Raw genomic sequence first — 10,899 nt, forward strand, 5'->3', positions numbered from 1 at the left:
TGAGTCCGGACCATGGACAACGTCATTTTCTGCATCTGGGAAACAAATTCATTCTGAACTCTATCTGGATTCTGTCTACATTACTGTTTCCAGTTAAATTTTTCTGCAGAAATGACCAGAAATATTGCTTTTCAACATTTCAGTGTTCTCCATCGTTCCTCTTCCAGCTACTTCCGTTTGTCTATTTTCCATTCTCACACCTTGCGTCTGAGTCATTCTATTCACTCCAGCATTTCCAGCTTGAACATATCCCATATCCGAACCCATCAACTAATTCCGGGTATTTCTCTCAAATTGTTGTGCAAACAAAACAAACAACGTCTCCTTACTCTTTCTGCTTTGCATGCAAACCAATCACTACTGTATTTTGCCAGTTTCAAAATCTCATCTGTACTCTGTCTGCCAGCACATTTTACATTGTTGTACATGACTAATTGGCTCTTGGCTCTGGATGTAAACCAATACCAAAAGCGGAAACAAAACCACTGACTCCATCTTTCTCAGAATCATCAACTCTGCTTTGCCTTTTAAAAATATGCATTAGCCTCTCATATTAAGCATGCACTAACTCATTTGGTTCCTGTGAAGTCCTTTTTACCCAATTAATATCGTTCTCAGGCACCTTCTTTTTCAAATGTTCAAACACCTGTCTGTATTTGTTAGCCACTTACTCAGAAGAAGCATTATAAGGGGCAACTCTATCTAGACCCACTGTCGGCCATGCCACCACAGCTTTGCATTCAGTCTATAATTCCCTAGGGATCACTATCTCAGTGAATTTCAATCAATCCACAACATCGATGAAATTGTCGTCAAACTATGACCTCCTTTGCCACCTCTCTTGGCTTCTCTCTGTTTTGGAAATTTTGTAGTTAAGGCATTGTGATCAGTTCTTGTCCACTGAAAATATACTAGATTTCCCCCATGCACCTCTCTCAATCAAAACTCCCAAATCAGCACTGGTCCCAGTTGCGAATCATTAACCCATGTCTTCGCCTTGCTCTCTGATTCTTTCATATTTTGTTTATCTGTTGTCACTCTCTTCCACCTTTCCCTGTATTTCCTGAAATCGCTCCATTCCCTGGCATTTTGAATCAAATCCTTGATATGAGTTTGTAAAGTCATCCATCCCAATGCCTTTATTTTAACATGTGTTAGATCCAGTTTATAATTTTTCCTCACATTCTTCATCTTACCGATATCGACCTCATACTCTTACTCATTGGCTAACTCCTCTATTTTATCATGAGCCCTGTTTGCACATCTGGCTGCTTGTTTGGTGAAATATCTCATTTCATCAGCATTGTATGTAAGTACCCTGTTTCAATCAATTATTTATTTTAAATTTCTTCAAATTAAATTTTTAAAAGTCCAACATTAATAGTTCTCTCCTTGGTAGCAGTATCTATCATGATCGTAGTAACAGGTAAATCCCTCTGAGTTTGAGACTCAGCAGGTGCGTCTCTGCTAGAACTTGTCACCACTGTCGTTGTAATTTCAGGTTGGGCACTCGCTATTGAACCAGCAACCACATCTGTGGTTGTTCTGTCTCTAGACCGCTGTCCTATCTCCCACTGCACCCATAGCAGGTGCACTGGTAGGACTAGCACCAGTTCCTGGTGCATTGGCAACATATGGAGGAGATCTAGAATTCAAAGGATCATTAATAAAATTATCCTTGTCATCAGTATCCTGATTCAGTTCCTTTTCCTTCATAGTTTTCTCCTTATCCTCAGTTTTCTTTACTATTGCAGGAAACCCCTTACACCTTCCATTGTATCCTCCCTTCAGCATTTATCCTGTCTATCCCACTTACTCTCCAACCATTACCTAAACAAACCTGTCTCTTGTTTTGTAATGTTCTTTCTTTCCTTCTCAGTTGCCATTTGATCCCATTTGTTTAATGCCTCAAATTATGTGGGTCAGGATAACGGCGTACTCTCATTTGTCTGTCTCAGGAAATCTAGCTTCTTAGTAATAAAGGTACATTCTTAAGGACACTGGAAGTTTTTAACATAAGCAGTGTAATCATGCCTTCAGAAATCCAGGCACATGTATAGAACACAGTATCTGTCATCATTTCATATGCAAAAGTTCCCCTAGCAGGTAATTTCTGGCCCTCAGTAGAAGGGACAACAAAAACGTTAGTGTTTTTAAAAATAGCAGCCATTATCTTTGCTCAAGTCAATCTAAAAAAATCAAGCAAAATAACTAAGCACAGCTTTGTGGTGAAATCTCACCAGTCCCAATGCGGGTCCCTGGCTGACCAAGCACTGACAGCACGATTTCTCAGTTTATTTTAAAGGTTTTATATAGCGCTGGCAAGACCCGGAGGTATCAGAGTGCTTTACATGAGTATCAGACCATAATTGCAGGTTACATCTTTACAAAGGTTACACAGTTATTAGAGCCTGGCAACATAGTGACAAGTAAGGTCGAGACAAACAAAAAGGACATATACGTAAGGGAAGAAGCAGGCAAGGGGAGAGATTCAGGGGAGGGGGGGTAAGAGCAGGGGAAGTAGATAGAGAATGGAGGAGGGGAGGGTGAGAGGCACAGCATGGAAAGAGGAGGGGGAGGGTGATGGGGACACAAACCGGTAGACGAATCAGAGCTGCGTCCAAAGTCCAGTAAGCTGTGATCCCAGGGGAAGTGGTATCATTTCCCCATCTCTGCGAGAGACTCCCTATACGCAGTGTACTCTCTCAGAGGGGTCTCTGAGACTCCAAGGCCTACATACTGGATCCTTCCCCAAAAAGGGGAGAGGGAGTGCTTTGGGAAGGGGTGCCATACCGTACCTCAACTGTGAGTGGCTCCCTAGGCGCTGTGGACTCTCTCAGCGGGTTTACTGAGACTCCAGAGTATAAATATTGGATCTTTCCCCAACAAGGGGAGAAGGAGTGCTTAGTCAAAGGGCACAAAAGGACAGGGGGCTAGGCGGTGTAGCGGGCAAGGCGAAAGATTCAGGTGAGAGGGGATAGGAGCAAAGGAAGTAAGACAAAGAAAGAAAGAGTGCTAAATGGGAACAGATAGATGGATAGGAGACAAGGAAAAAGCAGAGTTACAGAAATACGATGAGGGGGGGTGGGAATATGATGAGCGGGGGTGGGCGAGACAGGGAGACGGGGAGAAAAACTGTGCCCAAAGTCCGGCTGGGTAGGTGACGGTCAGGGGATGAACCAAGGCCGATCTCCTCAATAGCTGAACAGAGCAGTTCCACCGGGCGTCGGACATAGTGCTTGGACTCCGCTGAACAATTGCAATCCCTTTCAATCCCTTTCCAAATCATTTTACACAAAATAAACTATTGTCTGCTCAGCTTAAGTAATAAATAATCAGAATATTAAGAATCTCACAATGCCTCACCCTTCCTGTTAGAGTTTTAAAACTCAACTCAACTCACACTAGGTAGACTCTTGTCCAGTAGTAAGCCGACCTGCCTGATGCACTTACTTTAATGCAGTAAGGAACAAGATCTGCCAACCCAGGTTAAACACACACAACCCTGGTAAGAAAAGTTAATTAATTCAGAAAACCTCTCTCTGTGCATACCCCACCGTGCACTGCATACCACCTTATAGAGACAAAAAAAACGCAATGTTTCAGTGAATCCAATAATTTCAACCAACAGTAAACAAATTCTTTGTAGAGGAAATTCCTAAATAATACATCAGCACAACAGTGATCAGACCACCGATTTAACCCAGAATCGGCACTGCATAGCCAAACACTTTGCTTACAGCAGAACAGTACTTTTCACAAACTCAAACTAATGCAACACATCACAACTTCCTCCCAAAGACCTCAACTAAAACATACTACCCTATTCATGCTTACACTCAGAATCTTTCAGGAACAGCACTGCAAGTCGGACTTCACATAAAAATCTTCCTGGACAGGGTAAAGAACCAAAACGAAACCTAAAGGGAACTCTTGGCATAAGGAGGTACTATATAACGTGCAACTATCCTCTGCTACCAAGATTTGTTGGAGAAAAGCCATATCCTGAAATTTAGACAACCATAATATTTACCACATTCAGTAATCCCACAGGTTGAATTGGGCAACTATGGCAAATCCCAAACATTGATTAGCAGAGCAAAACAGTTCGAATAAGTAAGAAGTCCCACTCAATAATTGATTGCTAGAACGGTAAAAAGTTAAAGGGTTTTATTACAAAACTAAAAAAATATGTGCTACAAAAGTAATGCCACAAAGAGTCACAGGTGCAGAATTATTCAGAGTATGTCAAATCTAAATTATTCTAAGTCCCAAATGAGCAGGAAAATCAAAAAGGAGTTGGACAGCATCCCTAGTAGAACAGGGAAGTCTTCTGACTCACCCCCAAAATCCAGGGTTTTGTAATGCCAGTTCTCATGTAACAAATTAAGAAAACTGCTAAATCATCATAGTCTGATCAGAAACATCTTCTCTTTGGATGTATGATGGAACTACACATTCCATTGTAATGCATGCTGTTGCAACGCAAATCCTATTACCACGCATGTTTTTACAATGAATTTCGTTTTAGAAGCATGAATGGTAAAGGCATATGCGTGGTGAAGGTTTTACAAGTAATTATAAGTATTTTACAGGTAAGTATAAAATATATATATATATATATATATATATATATATATATATATATAGGGTTTATTTGTGGTAATGGCATGCATGGTAAAGGCATATGCTTGGTAGATAAGGTACAGGTAGGTACAAACACTTTGTGTGTGTGTGTATATATATATATATGTGTATATTTTTAAATGCTCACACATAAATGCTTGTGTGTGTGTGTGTGTATATATATATTATATATATCAAGTTTCACATTTGCCCAAAACATAAAGCGCACTCCCATCAGGAAAATAACTTGCAGCAAACCAGATTCAGCGTGTTCCATGCTTTAATAAGTAGCCCAACGCGTTTCAGATATCGTGTATCCTTGATCACAGGCAAGCGGCACTGAAAGAAATACAAGCGTGACTTAGGGGCTATCCATAAATACCCACATATTAATTCATTAAACTCAAGTGAGTGCATGCTTATCCATAGTGCATGTTGGGATATATAGTACAATACTGCTTTCATCACATTTACTTGTGTCGCTCAATTCAAAGTTCATATTAGCGTTACCATGATAAGTTCCATAGTCTCCACGCTGTACTGATAAGCCAAATACCACATCCCAATGTTCTGCCAGTATTAGTATCGTACTATATATCCCAACATGCACTATGGATAAGCATGCACTCACTTGAGTTTAATGAATTATTATGTGGGTATTTATGGATAGCCCCTAAGTCACGCTTGTATTTCTTTCGGTGCTGCTTGCCTGTGATCAAGGATACACGATATCTGAAACGCGTTGGGCTACTTATTAAAGCATGGAACACGCTGAATCTGGTTTGCTGCAAGTTATTTTCCTGATGGGAGTGCGCTTTATGCTTTGGGCAAATGTGAAACTTGATATATATATATATATATCTATCTATTCTTAAATCCCCTCAACCCATTCCTACCCTGACCTGAAAAAATACCTTGCCATCCCAAAACCCACCCAAAAATTATCCTTGCCAATCAGAAACCCATACCCACCCTAAACTGTAAAATTACCCTTGCCGCCCAAAACCCATACCCACCCTAAGCCCTAAAATATTCATTGCCAACCAAAAAACAATACCCACCCTAAACACTGAAAATCCCCTTGCTATCTAAAAACCCATACCTACCCTAAACCTTAAAAATCCCCTTGCCACCGAAAAACTCATACCCTCCCTAAACCCTAAAATGACCCTTGCTCCCCAAATACCCAGACCCACCCTATACCCTAAAGGCACCCTTGCCACTCAAAACCTATACCCACCTTAAACCCTAAAAATTCCCTTGCTATCCAAAAACCCTAAAATTATTCTTGCCACCGAAAACCCCATGCCCACCCTAAACTCTAAAATTGCCCTTGTCACCCAAAAACCCATACCCACCCTACAAAAACCATTCCCAAATAAATAAATAAATAAATATTTAAACACATAATACTTCCCTCTAAAATACTTACATTTGCTTGCAAAACATTTACCACGCTAATGCCTTCACCAGCCATGCCTTTACAGCGAAATTCGTAGTAAATGGTATGCGTGGTAAAGGCATACTTGTTGTAAAATCCTGCGAGCTAAAGGTTATGCATGGTAACGGTACCTGCCTTGTAATGATAATGGTAACGAGTGGTAACAGCCTCATTGTAATGGCTGTTTCCTGTCTCTTTGGGCAAATCCAAATGCAACGAAAAATACATGGCATTACCTTAACACATAAGTACCATCCCATTAAATTTTTTTTTTAAATAAGACATATTCCTCGCCCTCCATGCTAATACTATCCGGCAATGTTCTAACTGAAATGAAACATTTAAACAATTGAACTTTTTAGGAACTTAATGGACTCTTATTCAAAACGGAAGACAGCAATAGAGACCTTGATAATGTTTCAAGTCATAGCAAACAAGAGAAAGTTGATCAAAAGCTATGTAATTATAACAGTGGAATTAAACCATTACACATCAACTTGACTGTTCTCTGTGGAACCTGAGGGGAGAAGATGGTCACAGAAGGGGCACGCATCAAGGATAGCAGGAGTGAATGACTGAGAAGTCTACCATCTTGTCTAAGATGGCATTTGACCAGAAAATGTGGCATATCTATAACACATTAATAAACACACTTTTATGTATTATATAAAATGAATTTCAACTGCAATCCTGTTAATTCTGACTATATATGCAATTTTTTTTATAAAATAGACATAGTAATCATCATTAATAATGCACAAAATATAAATCCCTACAATATAACAATTCTAAGAACAAACCAAAAACATTAGTGTGCATTATTTTTAAAATCTTCTATTTCTAGGAACAAGGCAGCTTTTAAAATGTGGCAGGTTTATGTGCTGCATAATATTTCCAGCTTCTCTCATTAGAAAAATATGTTGTTGCATTATATACTGGAGCCTCAACCACATACATGATTTAATCATGAAAAGTTTTAATATTGACAATTTCAGGTGAATGTCCCCCTCCCAAACGCACGCACTTTAGAAGAAATCGCTTTTAAAAAGCATACCCAAGTCATGAAATGACTGGCGATGCCATAGCATTGTTATTTCTGAATTTGCACGTGTCCTTAAATAAATGGTTTTTTAATTGTTCCCAACAGGTTCAGCAATTGGTTCCTACTTTCTGATGTGCTCAAGAAACTGAAACTTTCATCACGGATATTCCAAGCCCGATTCCCGCACTTTGAAATTACCAGTTTGCAGAAGAATGAGTTCCACAGACAGGTGTCCACAAGCCAGTTGTTAGCTGAAAGCCCTGAGCAGTGGACCCAAGATGATGGAGAGACTTTGGAGCTTGTGAGATATGAACCTGATCTAATGAAACTTCTGGGATCCTCAGTAGAGTTTCAGGCAGCAAGCAGCTGACAAGGAAAATGAACTTGAGCTCAGGGCCAGCTGCATCTGATCGCAACATGAGGCAATAAAATGAACTATTCGGGAGCAGCCTACAAACACCAGCATTGGTGACAGGAGTCTTTTGGTTGTTTAGTTATTTTCTCCATAACATTCAAATGTTATAACTGGTGAAGATAAAAAGAGAGACACTAGCACTACTCTTTATATTTGAGGTCATCTGAAGAGTTTTGCAATACAGGCTGCAGTGCAAGGATTTGCTGGAGTCACCGCCTCGGCTTCTGTGTTTCCGCAACCCTCATTGGAGGTCTGGATGAAATCTAGGAGAATGAACAGAAGCAAAAAAGCTAGATTCCTTACTCTCCTATCTGTGTTTCCCGTTGGTTCATGGTTGCATGGTGGATTCCTTGTAAGAAGGATCTGATTGTGCTGGCCAGAACCAGAGTTAGAGTCCATAGATGGTGAATCTTCCAACAGTCACTGGGTCAAACAGATTCAAAAATATGTGCGATGGGTTTGTAGCACTCACTCTCGCTGTCTTGTTTCTTCCTGAAAGCTTCCACACCAAACAAAATTCATACATTCTCCATGTTATATGTAAAATTAATGAGATTTGATTTGAGGAGGTACAGTATCTACTCTGTATTTTGCCTACAGACATTTTGCAGAGCCACCTTGATTAGAAAAGTGGAGACATAAGCAATAGTTGACTTATTTTGTCCATGACCCATTTTAAATCTTTGACACTTAGTTGTAATAGATTAATCTATAATTTATATTGCCTCGCGCAGGGTCACGTCAAGAATAGTGCAATTCAGAAATTGATGGAAAAGGGCCAAATCCCTTTCATGTATACAAAGGTATTCAAGTTAGGTGATAAAACTGTAGAGTGTGAGTGACTGTAATGGTTGGATATCCAGACCATCAAATTATACTAGGTTGGGAAAGGTCCCTCTGCAACACCAGAGGTTTCTGTATGCGCTGTGGTGGCCGTAGCTTTTCTTTTTTTTTCTGAAAGTTCTGCTTTTGGATACTATTAGAAAGTGCCTATGAACCTGAAAGTCACAGATAATTACCTTATGAGTTAATATGGTCAGACAGGGTGACTGCTTCGTATTTATGTTAGTGGTATCTCGTGTGTTTTATCGGGTGCGGAAAAAAAACACTAGCTGTACCCTTTGGCACCCAACCAGTTGCCTTCCAGATTTATTTGTTTACACATGGTGGATCAAAAGGAAGAACAGAGAGCTGATATTGTTTAAAATCAGCATTGACAGCCCACAGATGGGATTCTGGACTTTACCACATCAGCCTCTGTTAGAGCAGCCCCTCGGACTCCTAAACGTTTTAGTATCGAGCCAGTGTTCACCTGAGATACAGTGAAATGAAACGCTGGTTTGAGGTATTGTGGATGCTTTAGAAACTCGTAATCAGCACTGCAGATTGATGCGTTGAACAATAAATGTCCATTTACTCAAATAGGTAGCAAAGATAGTTGTTAAGTCGGAAAGAGAAAGGGGCTAATTTTCTTGAACAAACCTCGTGACAGAAAAAATGTGGATACTGCAATTAGTCTACTTCTCTGTGAAGAGATGGCTATTGCTAAGTATAGCACCTTGTATTCCGGGAGTCAATTTATGTAGTCTTCCTGGAGTCGTGACAAATAGTTAAAGACAGACCTTATAGAGGAAGTCCTAAAATAAGGTGCAGTGTAGACTTTTAAAACATGAACAACACTAAAATGCATCTGGTTGCAGTGACTGCAGGAAAGGGGTGACAACACAGGGGTGTTTCTTCCTCTACCTCTCTCCCAAATCCTCCTTCTCTAATACACTTCTTACTTTTATAGTAAATGCTATTTTTAAAGCCATTCTAACAGCGAGAGTGCGAGCTAACTACACAAATATAATGAAAAATGAACCCTTGTTAAAAGACAGATAGCAATGTGTCGTGTGGCGCAAAACAGACGGCACTTTAACTTGTTTTGAACTGAGATTTGTTTTTTATCATTATTGTAAATGGTACAGTTTTATTGTACGGGTGCTAAAAAGAAATAGTTTAAAGGTTTGGACAATCCATTGTTCTCAAGTATCCTTCACAATGGCATTTTGGGGTTGTGCTGGTATATATTTGTTTTTCTGTTGCCTGCCCCTTATTTATGTTGTGTGTGTGTGAGCGGGTGAGTGTGTGCGAGTGGGTGGGCGTCTCCTTGGTAATGTAGCCCGTTCTGAGATGGCTATTATCTCAGATCATTTAAAGCCTTCCTGTTTTAAACAGAAGTTCCCAAATTGTGTTTCTTTTGGGCCAAACTGCCTGTTCTGAGAAATATGGGTCGTTCTAAAAAGATACTGAGATTAACTGAAAAAGCAAAGTGTTAACAGATATTTTTGTTTGAATTGCACATCCTTTTAAAAATGCTTCACATCTCGTAAATTTAATCATAAAAGATGTTGCTTTATGGATTATAAAGAACTATGTTTTTCTAAGTTCTCTAAAGTGGCCACAGTCTGAGGTTCAGTCCATGTCCACAGCCACAGATTGGGAGCATCTGCTCAAACAGCCTTTCTCTGTCGGTTTTCTACCAAACATTGAATCTTTCCTTTCTTTTGGCCCTAAAATATATGCTGCCTTTCTTCTCGTAATTAATTCGCCCAGTGGTGAATATTTTCTTCGCCTTCCTGTTTCTCTCCATCTTTGATCTTGTCTAGGTTTGCATTTTCCACTCATCCTGTATGTTTTGCTGCAATGCTGCTTATACTCATATGTTTGTTACAGACTGTTTTGCAGAACAGTTACATAAGAAACACCTATGCTGGGCCTGTTTTCCTTTCCTTTAGGCAAATTGTTTGCTGAATACCTGATGCAAAGTTTTCATTTTGAAACTCACCAAATACAAACAAAAATACAAGATAGGCTAAATAAACAGCCTTCAGAAAAAAAGTAGATTAAGTCATGTGAACTATCAGTTTCTACAAACCACAAATTATTATTATTATTTTTTTTATATATATATTTCAAACTACAACTCCTGCAAGCTTTACAGGACATGTAAAGAAGAAACATTGATTACGAAATATCAAATAGTTTTTTTTCTGGTAGGTCTAGGGTAATGCCATCTCATTCATCCTCCCTTACATTTCCTGCTTTATCACTTTTAAACATAATATTGTTTTGTAATAATCACATAGTCAGTTAAAATGCAGTCCCTATTGCCTTAATGCTTAACTCTTAAAGACAGTTACTGCCAATCAGTAAATCAAATATAAAAGAATTCTGTTCCAAAAATACAAATGTTCAATGCAAGAGGTATATTGACTTACCATATCTACATATTTGAGCTCCTGTATAACCAAATATAGTGGCACCATTAATGCGGAAATATTTATTGAGGTTTTGCAGCTATGTTCCTGCTGTCACAGTAATTATAAGGGG

At 39.3% G+C, this 10,899-nt stretch overlaps 1 protein-coding gene across 15 annotated transcripts in view; it reads left to right on the forward strand.

Moving 5' to 3' along the window:
* Positions 1-9,936, forward strand: part of BCORL1 (BCL6 corepressor like 1) — a 1,042,621-nt gene extending 1,032,685 nt beyond the window's left edge. For all 15 annotated transcript variants that reach the window (XM_085607780.1, XM_085607776.1, XM_085607781.1 and 12 more), the window contains one exon: positions 7,215-9,936. In XM_085607780.1, coding sequence (XP_085463906.1) covers positions 7,215-7,479 — 265 coding nt within the window. In that variant the 3' untranslated portion in view covers positions 7,480-9,936. The remainder of the gene's footprint in view (positions 1-7,214) is intronic.
* Positions 9,937-10,899: the final 963 nt, after the last annotated feature.

The sequence above is a fragment of the Triturus cristatus genome, chromosome 5_2, assembly GCF_964204655.1.
Source record: "Triturus cristatus chromosome 5_2, aTriCri1.1, whole genome shotgun sequence".
Taxonomy (NCBI): domain Eukaryota; kingdom Metazoa; phylum Chordata; class Amphibia; order Caudata; family Salamandridae; genus Triturus; species Triturus cristatus.